Source organism: Nesoenas mayeri (genome assembly GCF_963082525.1).
Source record: "Nesoenas mayeri genome assembly, chromosome: 1".
In the NCBI taxonomy this organism is placed as follows: Eukaryota; Metazoa; Chordata; class Aves; order Columbiformes; family Columbidae; genus Nesoenas; species Nesoenas mayeri.
Window position 1 is genome coordinate 545,414 of NC_137541.1, and position 15,917 is coordinate 561,330.

At 61.8% G+C, this 15,917-nt stretch overlaps 1 protein-coding gene across 1 annotated transcript in view; it reads left to right on the forward strand.

The window, feature by feature from the left end:
* The window catches only part of SHANK3 (SH3 and multiple ankyrin repeat domains 3), a gene marked incomplete at both ends in the record, with an annotated part of 330,722 nt that overhangs the window by 265,527 nt on the left and 49,278 nt on the right, over positions 1-15,917 (forward strand). The window contains 2 exons of the mRNA XM_080358124.1: positions 11,977-12,112; positions 14,513-14,617. Coding sequence (XP_080214250.1) covers positions 11,977-12,112; positions 14,513-14,617 — 241 coding nt within the window. The remainder of the gene's footprint in view (positions 1-11,976; positions 12,113-14,512; positions 14,618-15,917) is intronic.

The following is a 15,917-nucleotide window of genomic DNA, read 5'->3' on the forward strand; positions in this document are numbered from 1 at the left end:
CAGGGTGCCCCTCTGTGAGTGTTGGGTGCCCCTCTGTGAGTGTTGGGTGCCCCTCTGTGGCTGCAGGGTGCCCCTCTGTGGCTGTTGGGTGCCCCTCTGTGAGTGTTGGGTGCCCCTCTGTGGCTGTTGGGTGCCCCTCTGCTGAGGGCTTTCCCGGGAGCGTCACCATTACCCACCTGCACAAGTACGAGGGGTGCCCATCAGAGGGGCAGGGGAGTCCCAAAGCATTTCCGTAACCTTCCCAGGCCCTGGCACAGGCAGCAAAGCTTCCAGGACAGCAGGTCCGGCTGGCACAAGGTGCCCCCGTCCCGTGTCTGGGACAAGTCTGTGACAGTGACAGGGGTAATGAGGAGAAGCCTGAAATAAGGTTCCTCACTGTTTTCCAGCACAAGCTCAGCAGCAGAAACACCAAAGGTTTTTAGCCAAGGTGGCCTCTGAATTGCCAATGATGGAATCATAGAACCATAGAATCGTTTTGGCTGGAAAAGCCCCTCAAGCTCATGGAGTCCAACCATAACCCAGCCTGTCCCTGCCCCATGTCCTGAGAACCTCATGTCCGTCTGTCCAGCCCTCCAGGGCTGGTGACTCCAGCACTGCCCTGGGCAGCCTGTTCCAATGCCCCACAGCCCTTTGGGGAGAAATGGTTCCCGTTCTGTGGCTCTGTTCTCCGCAGCGGTGAGATGGGCTTCGCCCTCCATGCTGCGTCCGGAGAGCCTGGGTCGCGCAGCGACGGGTCCCGCTGCACAGCCTGCGCCCGAGCCCGGGACGGGCGCCCAGCGGCCGTGAGGAGACGCTGCGCCCGCTGGGGGTGATCGATCCGCGGGGACAGGGGATGCGGCAGCAGGGTGACGAGCAGTTGCACAAAGACGTGGTCTTTCCTGAGGGGAGGTTCCAAACTGCAGAGACCGAGGCGATCCTGCAGGGCTCAGCAACGGGCTGTGTTGAGACACCTTTGGTAAGACAGAGTTTGGCTCTGGCGGCAGCAGCAGAGGGTCCCGGTGCCACCTCTCCCTGCCCAGCACCAGAATGGGATCTGTGGATATGCTGGACCCGCCGGACGGCACGGGCTGGAGCTGCCGCGGGACAGGACCCGTCAGACCTACCGGGGCGCGGGGTTTGCAGAGTCCTGCCCTGTCTGACCAGGATTCAGGAGCCCTGTCTGCCTCGTCTCCTCTGAGCCTGGTTCGCTTAGATCTCTGACTTCTCTGGGGCTCTGGAGCTGGAGGAGACTGAGGGGGGACTCATTGCTGGGGATCAATATGGAAAGGGGCAGTGTCAGGAGGATGGAGCCAGGCTCTGCTGGTGACAACCAGGGACAGGACAAGGGGCAATGGGTGCAAACTGGAACACAGGAGGTTCCAGTGAAAGAGGAGAAGCAACTTGTTGGGGTGAGGGTGTCAGAGCCTGGCCCAGGCTGCCCAGGGGGTTGTGGAGTCTCCTTCTCTGCAGACATTCCAACCCGTCTGGACACCTTCCTGTGTAACCTCAGCTGGGTGTTCCTGCTCCATGGGGGGATTGCACTGGATGAGCTTTCCAGGGCCCTTCAACCCCTCACATTCTGGGATCCTGTGAGAGCATTCTCTGTACGTACCCTTCATTTTATACGTACACGGAGCGTGTGTGCATATGCACGTGGGACTTATGTGCGTTAGTACGGATCTGGGTATAGATTTGCGGATCTGTTGAGTGTTTAGGTGTGTGTTACACCATCAAGCAAACCCCAGCTACCGGCTGCGCTGCGGGGGTGCGGGACGGGTCAGCACCGGTGTCACCGCTCCTGGCGAGCGGGAGCAGTCCTGGCGGGCAGGGACGGTACTCGAGGTCTCTTCTGCCCCTAGCGACCGGTTGTTGCCGTGAGTTGATGCCGTCAAGTGCTCACTTCATTTGATAGATTAAAAGCCATTACTGATGGCTGCGGTGAGAGCGGGCAGGCGCAGCAGCAGGGCCGGCTGTGCCGTTGTGTGCCGAGACAGCGCCGGTGCTCCCTGGGGAGGGAACGGTGCCGTTCTCCCAACCTCCGGGTTCTTCATATTCAGGAGCATTAATTTTACATAATTAGCAAAATCTAAGTGTTGTTTGAGGACACGCGGCTCAATGGGGTTCAGAAATCAGGGGGGAAAAATCTGCTGGGCAAGACATCACTCACTTGGGTGAGATAATGGGGGAGCATTAAATGTGACTTACAGACACGTATCCCCTTCTTGCTGGAAAGGTTAGCGAGGAAAGGAGAGGGAGATGTGGTTAATTTGAGCTGAAGTGTGTAGGAGGTTGATAAGGGGAACCGAAGGAAATATCAAAGGCCGATATGTAAAGATAATAAGAAATTTTAGAGCATTAGAAGGAAAAAATAGTCTGGTAGAGAGAGGTCCGTTTCTATATGTAAATGATAAAATTGTATATTCTGGTGCAAAAAAAAAGTCAGAAATGTTCTGTTCCGAGTTTGGAACAAACCGGGAGATGGATCCATCCATATGATGTGCTTGGAACAGAAAGTTTCCCAGCTGTAACCAAGGAGAAAGTGAGATAGTATTTGCTAAAAATAAACAGTCAGATTACCAGGCTCGAGCAGCATCCACCGGGCGGCTGCGGCGCCGGGCTGCGGGCCCGGCTCTGCCGCTCCGTGCTGCCTCGCACTCATTGGTGAGTCTCACAGAGCTGGTGAAGGGCTGTTGCTGTTCCAGTGCTCCGAGGGTATAAAACAGGTGATTCGGGAAACTAGAGCTTGTTTAGCTCAGCGTCGGTGCTGGGTGAAATAATGAAGCAATTAATTTGGAGCACAATCAGCGCATGGAAATGCCATTGATACTGTACCGTGCAGCTCCAGGGATGGAGGAACACACCTGCTGCCTTTTCTCGGCAGCCCCGCGAGGCTGGTTGACATGACAGGGGATGTGTTGACTTCCTTAATAACCGCGTAACTTGTGTATAGATGACCTGGCGATCAGCACAGTCACGGCGGGAGGTGCCTGTGCCGCTGCGGTCCGAGGGAGAGCGCTGGGGACGCTCCCGGCGTGGCCGTCACCACAGGCGCTCTTGGCGTTTCCCGGTGCCCGCAGCCCAGCGCTGCCGGCCCTGACTCCAGAGAGCGCCAGGAACGCCTTGGTGAGGCCGGCGGGTGAGCTGGCGTCCCTGCCGGGGACGCGGCTGCAGCCGCAAAATGTGGGTCACAGGGTGTGAAATCGCCCTGCAAAAGTGCCGCTTCGCAAAGGACACAGGTCTCTCCGAGATAATTGTGTTATCGGTGGTTGCGTAGGATGCAGCAGAGAGATTCTGTAGGTGTGCCTGGACACCTTCCTGTGTCACCTCAGCTGGGTGTTCCTGCTCCGGGGGGATTGCACTGGATGAGCTTTCCAGGGCCCTTCAACCCCTGACGTTCTGGGGTTCTGTGATGTAAAGGACAAACTCCCGGAGTTACGTGAACTTGCACGTTTGTGTTGGAACTAAACTGTCACTTAGAGCGAGCTGGACACTCGCACCACGGGATAGATCTGGCAGCACCGAGCGGAATTCTCAAGTGTCCTCCAAACCTTCAAACAGGTTTGAGGCGTCAGGAGACCCATCACTCAGTGTGTCACAGCAGGGCTGGCGGTGGCCGTGGCTCTGGTGGGGGATCGCACCCCGTCACTCGGTGTGTTGGTGATGGCCGTGGCTCTGGTGTGGGATCGCACCCCGTCACTCGGTGTGTTGGCGATGGCCGTGGCTCTGGTGGGGGATCTCACCCCGTCACTCGGTGTGTTGGTGATGGCCGTGGCTCTGGTGGGGGATCTCAGCCCATTGCTCGGTGTGTTGGTGATGGCCGTGGCTCTGGTGGGGGATCTCAGCCCATCGCTCGGTGTGTTGGCGATGGCCGTGGCTCTGGTGGGGGATCTCACCCTGTCATTCGGTGTGTTGGCGATGGCCGTGGCTCTGGTGGGGGATCTCACCCTGTCATTCGATGTGTTGGCGATGGCCGTGGCTCTGGTGGGGGATCGCACCCCGTCACTCGGTGTGTTGGTGATGGCCGTGGCTCTGGTGGGGGATCTCAGCCCATCGCTCGGTGTGTTGGCGATGGCCGTGGCTCTGGTGTGGGATCGCACCCCGTTGCCCGACTTGGACGGGCGCGGCTCGTTGCCGCTCTCGGTGCAGGTACAGAAGATCCCGTGGATGACCACAGCCGTGGGTTTTAGTGAAAGCCCATTTCGAAGCATTCCTGCGCCGGTACATCCTGTGCGCAGAGGATGGGGCTGCCTGGGGGATTTGGGAATGGCAGTTTGGAGCTCTGGTTCTGAGAAGGAGCACCTGAGGATCTGGAGGACCTGGCGGCCTGTCTGCGGTTGGGTTGCTTCGTGCTGAGGGTGAAGCTGGCAACGGGAAATCCCGCAGTGGCGAGCGGGTTCGCCCCCGTTGGTGAAGATCTACCCCAGAGCCAGGGTTTGGCGTGGCGGGCTGTGCGCGGCCCGGCCGAGGGGCCAGTGCGGCCACGCTGGCGCTTCGCAGCACCGCAAACTCAGTCCAGGCTGCAGAGCTTACGCTCCTGTGAGTGAGCGCCTGTTCCCGGCAGCGCGCGTGGTTCGGGTGGCTGGTTGTCAGGTGCAGACAGGCGCTGCGCGGTGACAGCACAGACAGGTGCCACGTGGCGGGTGGCGCTTCCAGCCTGCCCGCAGCACTCAGCCCTTCCCGTTTTCTGATCGTTCTGTGTGTTTCTCAAAGCTGCTCCGCACTGGTTGGCATCGCTTGGATAATGGAGAGTCCGGAATGGACCACAGCGTGGTTGCTGAACTTGCAGGGTGGTACCTTTATTCTCCTTCAGCAATCGAACCCTGCGTTGTCACAGCTCTGACACCGCTCACCGCCAAAGGATCCGTCCTCCATCCTCACATGCGGACAGTTCGCTGTTCTCTCTCCCCCAGTGTGACTCAGCTGGGGACATTCTGTGTCCCAGCACGGCGGGCACCACGCTGGGGACGTGCCATTGATCGCCACCCAGGTGGCATCTCCTCCCGATGCTCAGTCCAGATGTGCTGGACGCGCTCAGCCCCAGGCTCTGCACAGCTGGATGCTCCGCACCGGGCGGGGTCAGCGCTTCATACCAAGCTCACTTGTTTGAACTTATTTGAACACTACACGGGATTTTGATTGAGCAGAGCGGTGCAGTGATGGGCTTGAATTAAATACAAATATAAATTACACTTAACAGACTATAGCAGATGCAATATACAGCTTAACCACCGTACCGGTGTGGTTCTTGTCACCAGTCTCTATGACCTGCTCACCATCACGACACTGTCCCCGGTCGCCTCAAAGGCACGGGGGGTGACAGCAGCTCTAGCCCGTTGCTGTCCTGGAGTCCTTTCTCTTTGTTGTTGGGGTTTTGTATCCACTCCGCATTCTATGATTCTGTTCTCTGTTGGGCTGATCTGGTTACACGTCCTTCTCTCCGTTCTGGTCTTGCTGACTCGCCAAGACTTTTGCGCTCGTATCGCTAACTCGAGGGTGCCGTTACGGAGCCGGGTGGCCCTCGCGGCTGCTCCGGCAGCCGATCTGCTCCCGGCACAGCGGATGGACCCTCGGCCGCCCAGAGCAAAGGCTGCGCTCCGCTCCCCTGGGGCTTGACGTGGGTTCAGCGTCCCTGCAGCAGCTCTGGCCGCTCAGTCCCAGCGTTGGTCCCTGAGCTGGGGGAGCACAGAGCCCTGGTCCGTCTGTCCAGAGCTGTCTGCTGGGTCACTGCTCAAGTCGCGGGGGAAGCGTTGGTGCCGCTACTCAGGTCACAAACGAGCTCAACCGGAGTGAAATCCATCACCCCAGAAACCTGTGTGCAGGAGAGAGGAACTCGGGCTGGAACAGGAGCAGAGAAAAGCTACGGAGATGGTCAGGAGAACGGGGACGTGGTGTCTGAGACAGAGCACCAAAGCTTCGTGTCCTGGTCAGCTCGCTGCGGGGATCAGACTGAACGTGTGAAATGTCCCGCTGGGCCAGACTGTGGTCCCTTAGCCCAGCTCCCTGTCTGTGACAGCGGCATTGCAAATGCTGTTACCTAAGGAGCTCACATATGCTTGGCCATTTCGGGTGGTCCGTCCCCCTTGCGCCCCCAGCATCCGATGCCATCGCACTGGGGACACTGGCAGCAATGCCCCCGCTGGGTCCCGCCGGTCCCTGCGCACGGAGCGGCTCTGCAGGCGCTCATCTCCAGTCCCTCGGAACCCGCTGGCCGTGTCCCCTCCGCGCCGCCCGCGGCAGCTCCCCGGCCCGTGTCTGCTGCGCACAGCGGGCGGGCTGTTCCTGCGCCGGCCCGCGCGGAGCCCTCTGCTGACGCTGCGGGAGCTGCTGAGCAGCAGCGCTGCCTCCGCCGCGGCTCCCGGAGCCCTCTGCTCCCGGCTGGAGACGCCCGGCCTGCCCGTCCGTGCTCATGGGCAGCTGCTCCGTCCCTTGGACCATGGAGCTGCCCTTCTCTGGGCCTGCTCCAGCTCCAGCGCCGACTCCTGGGATGCTGAGCCAGCCCAGCACTGCCCCGACGGCCGCGTGTGCCGCCCGGCACAGCCCGGTGACGCTGCCCACCTTGCTTTCCACCTCTTCCCTCCTCTGTGGGGTCGGGCTTTGGCTGCTGCGGTGCGCGGAGCCTCGGATCTGGAGAGCCGTCGGACCGGCACCCAGGCCTGGCTGGAGCTGACCCCCCAGCTCCGCGCTCGGCATCGTGAGGCGGGTTCAGTGACTCTGCCCCAGAGGCATCGCTGTGCGGGTGTCAACGTGTGGCCCATCTGCCACCTTCGGGCCTCTCGGTTTGGGATCCCGGGGCTCATCACACCAGTGAATCCTTTGGTTACTCAGAACAGCTGCAGCAGTTCGTGGTGCCCCGACTGACACAGTGTCTTCACATTTCTGTCTCTGTTCTTTGATGCTTGGTAGGCGCTTCCTGCATGGTTTGACTTGCCATCTATCGTCTTCTTCCAGGCCAAAAACCTTTCTCCAAGAGCAGGGAATCCTTGTCAGGCGGTCCAAGAAACTGGAAGTTTATTGCTGGATCAAAACCAGTCATTTCCACCACTGTCTGCCTGACCTTTCTCATCCCAACACCTCCCTGTCTGAGGACCAGCAGTGGTTTGGAGTGTTGGATTCAGTGAGCAGGACTCGCAGCTGCTGATCTTGAAAATCCATCTCTGCACGTCACAGACCGGGACCGAACCCCGGTCTGCGTGTGTGTCCCAGGCCGTTCCGCAGTGTGGCTCTGAGGCTGTCGGTCCCAGCGATGGGGATGCTCCGTGCACGGGCTGCTCGGGGACATGGAGCCGTTCGCTTTGCTCGTTTGGCTGCCCCTCTTTTGAAGCCGAAGTGCTTCTCTCCGTGCTGCGGGAGATGTGGTGCTCCGGGACCGCGCTCCCACGCTCTGCGCCGGCTCGGGGGGGGACGGCTCAGCCGAGATCCTCCCGGTTCGGCGATCGGCGGCATTGCGGACCCGCAGCCCCTGCCCCTCAGGGTCTGTGGCCGTTGTGGCTCCAGCCGCCGCCAGTCGGGCTGCGGGCGCCGGTGTCGCGTCCCCCACAGACCCGCGTCCCGGAGTGCTGGTTTGTGCTGGAACTGCCCCCCCGCGGGCTCCTCGGCAGCCTCGTGCCGGCGCTCTGAGCGCGGCACACGCGCCTCGTCATGCCCGGCTGAGTCAGCCCCGCTCGGCGCTGGCAGCCCGCTGAAGCCTCGCGCCGCGCTCGCGGTGAGCCAACCTGTTTGTCAGGCGTGCTCTTTTATTTGGAGCTTTTCAAGAGAACTGCTAGAGGAACTTTGCTCAGATGACTGTTCAGTTGCCGAGTTCTGTAGCTCATCTCCTTGGGTATCACCAGGAACCGGGGCTGAATCAGGATTTCATATTTTTCAGAAATTGTTTTTTACCAGGCATTCTTGCGCGGTACAAACTGTGTGACCGCTCCCCCTGTGCTCAGCTCTCCTGTGCAGCCTTAATTCTTGACCTGCCACGTTATTGTAGCCTCTTGCCTGCGTTCATCACCTGCGTTCTGCAGGTGCCCTTCCCTGAGCTGCGCTGTCCCGGCGCCTGCGCGCTGCCCGGTTTTGCTCCGTGTTTCCCAGGAGAGGCCTGGGATGTGGCAGACCCCGAGGCTGTGGCTGCAGGACCTTTAACGCGCCGTTCGCTCTGGTCTGAGCAAGAGCAGAGGTGTTATTTTCTCCGGTAGGCTGCGTTGTCCCCACGCACGCCCCGGTGGCCGAGCTGTCCTGCCAGACCTTGTGCCCAGCCGCTGCCTTTCTGGCCGGTCGGGTTGTGGCTCTGGGCTGACGTCCTTCTGTCCAAGGCTGTTCAGAGTGTCACAGGCTCAGGTCAGCATCCCCAGGCCAGCGCCGTCTGTCCTGCCGGCCCTTGCCGTGCCCTGTGCCGCCAGCGTTGCCCTCGCTGTGGTTTTGGTGCTGCGGACGTTCCAGGAGGGCCCAGAGCGGGTGAAGTTGCGCAGTCCGTGATGTCTCACGGCTTCAGTAGCTGTCCGTCCGGGGCACATCCGCAGCACCTGGGGCAGAAAGCCGCCTGCCCATGGCGGTACCTTCTCCTTGTCCCTGGTGTCACCTGGTTAGAGACAGCTGAAGATCAGCGTTTTCCATCTGTCACCGGGCTGTCAGCAAACACGCCAGCAGTGTGCTGGCACCCGAGAGAGCTGGTGCTGGCGTCCCGCGATGCCGGGCGGTGCCGCGGCGGTCAGGGCTCTGCTGGAGCCGCCGGCGCTGGGCGCCGGAGCCGCCTGTGCAGCCCACGGGTCGGGACGTCGCGAATGGCCTGGAGAGCAGGGACCGACGAGCCGGGGTGAGGGAGAGTGAAGCAGAGCAGTGAGCGTTCTGTCGGTGTCTGCTCTGCGTTTGAAGGGAGCGGGGCGATGCGCTGCACGTGCCGTGACCAAACGCTCCCCGAGCTGTTAGCAACCGAAGCTGGAAGCGTCTTCCCGGTGGTTGTTGTTCAGCATTTCTTGAGCGATTGTGCGGTGCAGGGCGGGGGCGCAGCGCCGCTGCTCGCCACGGGCAACGGGACCAGCCGCGACATTGCAGACCTGCGGGTCCGGTATCACCCGCTGCCAAAAAATAATCCATCGGACCCTATGGGTGAAGAGTTAAAGAACAGAATAACGTTACCAGCAGAAAAGCGCACAGAACAAACCTCCTTGTGCGAGATCTGCTTGATAAAGATGTAATAGATGTTCTTCACCGCTTAAAGGGCTTGCAAAGGGAACTGCTGAGCTGCTTTAGGATCAGAAGATACAGGGTAACAGGAGTGAATCCCTTCCAGCCAGCTCATCCCAGGAAAGATGAAGAGGTGGTTTAACTAGAGTAGGCTGGTAATTTCATCAAAATCAAGTTTTCCAAGGAAAACATGTGTTTTCATGCAAATGGAATGATTGTTGAATCAATTATAATCAGAATTGAATCAGTTGAATAATAATCAGTGTTCCTGCTCTGGCAGGGGGATTGGACTAGGTGATCTTTCCAAGTCCCTTCCAGTCCCTAACATTCTGTGATTCTCTGAATATTTGGAGTAAAACGATTATTTCAAAAGCTTTGCATCCTAGAAAATGTCCCATTTCTGAATGTAGCTCAACCCCTTTTTCACATTTACATTTCTTACCGGTTTTCACAGAAAACAGCACTACGGCTCACGCGTTGGAAACGCCGTAACCGCATTTCATCATTTAAACCAGAGCTCAGTCTGCCCTAAACACCAAAGAGCTGGGGCTGGAAACGCAGCTGGGCAGCAGCGCCGGCGCGGGCTGGGGGTACCGGCAGTTACTGAGCGTTTGGGGCATTCAGTTCAGCAAAGGCTGAAGTCTCCGTGTCCCGGTGTCCTGAGGACCCAGCGCGGTGCAACAGCTTCATTGTGACGCTGCTGCTCTTCAACTCTGGGTGATGAAATGAATGGTGCGTTGACACCAAATCCCGGCATTACCTGTCTGTGGAGCGCTCCGCCTTTGGAAACATCAATGCTAATGTAAACGGCAGCGCAAGTGCTGCTGTATTTGTTGCCCATAGGTGATGTGCTATTTGCCGTTACCCTGCGCGTTTCCCAGAGCCCGCAGACACCTCCAATGTTTTACAAAGTGGGAAACTGAGCCACTGAGATTTTCCAGCGCCAAAGCGTCTGAACTGTGGCGCCCTCACCCCGTGACACCTCAGCCTCCCCTACCCAAAGGAGGGGACCCGCTCCGTCAGCGCCCGTGCAGAACCGTGTGTTTGGTGCCGCTTGGTGGATACCGAAGCACCGAGGTTTCATTTTCCAGTTTATTTCTTGGTTTTGTGTCTTAGAGATCACGCAACTTGTCACCAAAGCCCAGCACTTGTTGTCCAAAACACTGACAGGTTATGGTGGAGTGAGATACGGCAACAGGAATGGGCGTCAGTGCGTGTCCCACACAGCCCTGGCAGGGGAGGATGAATGTCACCATATGCACGGTGACAGTGGGACAGGAGTGGATGAGTGTCACCATCTGTATGGTGACAGTGTGACAGGAGTGGATGAGTGTCACCATCTGCACAACACGAGTCACACTGACGGGGACAGGAGTGGATGAGTGTCACCATCTGCATGGTGACAGTGTGACAGCGGTGGATGAGTGTCACCGTCTGCATGGTGACAGTGGGACAGGAGCGGATGAGTGTCACTGTCTGCATGGTGACAGTGGGACAGCAGTGGATGAGTGTCACCCTCTGCATGGTGACAGTGGGACAGCAGCGGATGAGTGTCACCCTCTTCAGGGTGACAGTGTGACAGGAGCGGATGAGTGTCACCGTGTGCACGGTGACAGTGGGACTGGGAAAAGCCCAGTTTCAGAGGTCTGGGCAGGATGGGGAGGCCCAGCTCCTGCCAGTGGCTGCAGCCCTGCTGTGCACTGGGTTGCACCGGTGTGCACTGGGTTGCACTGGTGTTCAGTGCATTGCACCAGTTTGCACTGGGTTGCACTGGTGTTCACTGGGTTGCACCGGCGTGCACTGGGTTGCACTGGTGTTCACTGGGTTGCACCGGCATGCACTGGGTTGAACCGGTGTGCACTGGGTTGCACCGGCGTGCACTGGGTTGCACTGGTGTGCACTAGGTTGCACCGGCATGCACTGGGTTGCACTGGTGTTCACTGGGTTGCACCGGTGTGCACTGGGTTGCACTGGTGTGCACTGAGTTGCACCGGTGTGCACTGGGTTGAACTGGGGTGCACTGGGTTGCACTGGCGTGCACTGGGTTGCACTGGTGTTCACTGGGTTGCACCGGTGTGCACTAGGTTGCACCGGTGTGCACTGGGTTGCACCGGCGTGCACTGGGTTGCACTGGTGTGCACTGGGTTGCACCAGCGTGCACTGGGTTGCACTGGTGTTCACTGGGTTGCACCGGCGTGCACTGGGTTGCACTGGTGTGCACTGGGTTGCACCAGCGTGCACTGGGTTGCACTGGTGTTCACTGGGTTGCACCGGTGTGCACTGGGTTGCACCGGTGTGCAGTGGATTGCACCAGTGTGCACTGGGTTGCACTGGTGTTCACTGGGTTGCACCGGTGTGCACTGGATTGCACCAGTGTGCACTGGGTTGCACTGGTGTTCACTGGGTTGCACCGGTGTGCACTGGATTGCACCAGTGTGCACTGGGTTGCACCGGCGTGCACTGGGTTGCACTGGTGTGCACTGGGTTGCACCGGTGTTCGCTGGGTTGCACCAGTGTGCATTGGGTTGCACTGGTGTGCACTGGGTTGCACTGGTGTTCACTGGGTTGCACCGGCATGCACTGGGTTGCACTGGTGTTCACCGGGTTGCACTGGTGTGCACTGACCTGGTGCAGCTCCTCAGCTCCTGCAGAGGTTGGGGTCACTGGTGGGTGACATCCCACAGGGACAGCTTCAGTATGGAGATGTGCGAGGCTGTAAACCAGCCACAGAGGTGTAAAGCCATGTGTTGTTGTGACGTGACGTGCGTGGGTCGTGCCCTGCCCCGCTCTCTGTGCCCGCCGGCCCTTACCTGCCCTCTGTTTGTGTCCCAGGTGAATGGTGTCAACGTGGTGAAGGTGGGGCACAAGCAGGTGGTCTCCTTGATCCGGCAAGGGGGGAACCACCTGGTGATGAAGGTTGTCTCCGTGAGCCGCAAGCCAGAGTCAGAAGAAGTTGTTCGCAAGAAGGGTAGGTGTGGGTCCTGGGGGGCTCTGGGGCGGTCGCGTTGCCTGAGTGTGAGCGGGGGCACGGACCCGCGGTGGGGCTGGCGGGACGGAGGGTGCCCAAGGGAGGATCGGCCTGTCCTGGGCATGGACGCCAGGGCTGGCGGGCGCTGCCGCGCCGGGAAGGGAGCGGAGTCGGGCAGCGCGGCGGCTGCTGGCCAGGCCCCCCATGAGCCCGGCGGGTCGTGCTGTGGGTCATGGCAGCTCCATCCTGGCACCGCGGCTGCGTGCGCTCGGCCCGGCCGCACCGGCTCCTCCTCGGGAAGAGCCGCGGGGGGGCCCACAGCCTATGTGCCGCAAGCAGAGACCCCCACACCGGGGGGAACGGCCCCGCGCTGTGGGGGTGATGGAGCTGCCCCTGCTCAGTGTGGGGTGGTCGAGGTGGAGAATTGTCCCCATGGGGCTGGCGCTGGAGCCCGCAGCAGCGCAGGGGGTGCCGGCGCGGGGCCTGTGCTCAGCCGGGCCGGCACTGGGGCTGCCCGGGGGGCTGGGGAGCACAGCCAGAGCCAGGGCTGCCGGCAGGGGTTGGGACTTGGAGGGGCACATCTGGAGGACAGCTGGATGGGAGGCAGCACAGCACACAGCACACAGCACACAGCACACAGCACAGCACACAGCTGTGGAGGCCAAGAGCTCATCTGGCAGCAGCTGGCAGTGGTGGGTGCACATCTGGCAGCAGCTGTATGTGGAGGATGGGGCTTCATCCACAGGCAAGCAGCTGTAGAAGGCAGAGGCACATCTGGGAACAGCTGGCAGCACGGGCAGGCTGTCCCTGTCCATCCTGGCGCTGCACCGTGTGCAGGGACACCGGCTGTGCGACAGGAGCGCTTTCTGGGGGAACCCAGTGCTGGGGAACAGGAGCCAGGGGTGACGGGACCGAGGGGCGACCAGGAGCAACGGGTGACGGGAGCAGAGGGTGGTGGGAGCGAGGGGTGACAGTAGCAGGGCATGACGGGTGCAGGGGGTGACGGGCGCAGGGGGTGACGGCAGCGGAGGGTGACAGGAGCAGGGGGTAACGGGCGTGGGGGGTGATGGGTGCAGGGGGTGACAGCAGCGGGGGGTGACGGCAGCGGGGGGCTCCCAGTGCAGCACGCGGGGCGTGGGGGAGGGAGGCAGCTCCGCACTGACACTAAGAGCTGTAATTACACTGTCACGGCACAAAGGCACGAGTCGTGGGAAAGGCTGCGGCTCGAGAATCGGTGCTGGAACCACCACCAGTGCCGCTCGCCACTTCTCCCGGTGCTTCCAGCCCTGCAGCCAGTGAGCGGCTGCCCGGCGCTGCCCGGCACTGCCCATCGCTGCCCGTGCCCTGAGCCCGCGGAGCTGGGCAGCCGCTCTTGCAGCACAAAGTGTGGGGCCCGGGGCCCAGTCCCCGCTGCAGGACGCTTGGGGTGGCCAGACCCCCGTGCCCCCCGGGGCTCTCTGGTGCTGGGGGTGATGGAGGCCTGAGCGGGGCTGGCGCTTTGTGGCTGAATCCGCCCCTGTTGGGGTCTCTGATGCAGGCAGCGCCAGCAGAGCCTGAAGCTGCGGTTGCCATGGCAATGCCTGAGCGTTGAATCCGGCATTGTCAGCGAGCGGGAGGAGGAGGAGGCGCCCCAAGTGAAGAGGAAGAGCCTTCAACTGGTCCCCGCCGCGGTGGGCTCATGGCATGCGGCGCCTGGGGGGCAGCCCCGCGCCCCGGCCCGGCTGAGCAGCCCCGGCGGGCCCCCCGCCCCGGCACAGCCCCGCACCCGCCCGTGCCGGCCATGCGCCCCCGCTGCCCGGCGCGGAGCCGGCCGCCGTCAGCGCCACGCTAGGGCCGGAGCCCCGGCCTGGAGCAGCCGAGGAGGGTGGGTGGGCGGCATCGCCGGGGGCCGCGCCGAGGCGGGAATGAGAGACTGAGATCGGGCCTGCTGGACGCGTTCCTCCTCCTCCCCTCCACCCATGGCGTGCGCGGCGGGGAAGCAGCCATCGGAGCTGTGCACTGCGTCCTGCAGGCAGGCGGCCAGCTGCCTCCGGCACCTTTAATTCGCGGGAGGCTTTCATAGCCCTAGCATCTCCGGTAGCTGCCGGGGCCAGCGCAGCCCGGGGACATGACTTGGACTCTCCTCCGCTGAGGGCTGTGGCGGCCTGGGCAGCGTCCACGTGCCGGCGGAGCCAGCGGCCCCTCGGCGCCGGGCCCTGCCCCGCGCCCCGGACTGTGCCACCGAGACCATGAAGAAGTTTGCTTCCACGCGCAGCCTCAATAAGATCCTGCAGCAGTGCGACTCCTCATCCCGCGAGTACGAGGAGATCCAGGCTGTGGAGAAGAAGTGGCACCTGCATCTGGCCACTCCTCGTAAGTTCCTGGACAAGAAAAGCAAAATGCCGTCTCTCTTCCTTTCAGCTCCGCCACCTCCCAAGAGAGCGCCCAGCACCACCCTGACGCTGCGTTCCAAGTCCATGACGGCCGAGCTGGAGGAGCTGGGTAAGGGCCGCGGGGCGGCGCGCAGTGCATGGGGAGCATGCGGGGCCGCAGCCGAGCGGGCGGCGCTCACCGGGTCCGGTGTGCAGAGGGCTCCGTGAGCAGGAGCCGACGCGCAGCTCCTGTGCTGAACTTTCTGTTGTGCTTAGCGGTGCGGGGGGCAGGGGGTGAGATCCCGGTGCCACCGCCGCAGCGCGTGGGAGCCCCACAGAGCCGGTCCCCCCAGTGCCGCCTCCCTGAGAGGTGACGCGGGGAAGGACGCCGCTAGCTCCGTGTGCTTGCAGGGCGGCTCGCGCCCCATCCATCGGGCACCCTGCGCCTCCCGCACTCCAAACAGCCCCTTGTCTTTATTTCCCTCTCCCTCCAGGCAGATGCCACATGCTGCCAGATTATCTGGCGTCCCATGGGCTGCCCTCCCCCCGTACACGCGCTCACACATTCTACTGTCACTACAGAGCCTACCCACGTTTTCAGATGCTTTGGTATCCCAGCCTGCATCTCCATGTTCCTCGATTCTCTCAAAGCCTGTCCACCCCCACCCCGTCCTCGCTGCCGTGTGCCCCGTGCTGAAGCCCCAGTCTCCCCATCGTCCCGGTGGCCCCGTCCAGCCCGCACCTCCCCGGGCACCCCCAGCAGCATCGGCCCGGCGGGCGCTCGCAGGCTCCTCGGGCCGTCCCTGCTGCTGCACAGAGCGCTGTGCCCGTGGTGCTGTGCAGTCCCCGTGTGCTGCGGAGGCGGCGGGTGCTGGGCGGGACGCGCGGCTGGCGGTGGCGGTGCCGGGGCGGCCGGTGGCAGGAGATGCGGGGGGACCCTCCTGGAGCCCTCGGGGCGCGCGCTCCGACCTGCGGGCGGGTGCCGGCGTGCCGGCTCTGCCCGGCCGCGCTGTCCAGCGCTGGGTCAGGGATGCAGCTCTCGGCAGCGCCTGCTGCCCTGGCTCATGCTTTAGCTGGCTTTTGTTAGTGCTTTTGCCGTGTGGAAGTGTGGCGATGTGTACGGATGAGGCTGCTGGCCACGGTGCGGAGGCTGCGCGGGGCAGAGCCCGATCCTGCCGGGTGGAGACAGGAGCCCCAGCAGAGACCCCAGCACCCCCTCTTTGTCGGGGTGCTGCAGGAGGGTCTGTGGCCTCTGGCTCTGCGCGGCTCCCTGTCCTACACGCGTGGCCAGGCTTTACAGCCCTGCCGGCTTCTCCGATAGAGGTGATCTCGGGGACTGAGGCTCACAGGGAGCATGGCTTCCAAGGGACAAATCCTGGCATTGAAGGGTTTGCATCAACTTGCTCTTGGCCACTGGGATTTATTTTATGCTGAGCCCACTGCCTGGATTTTCA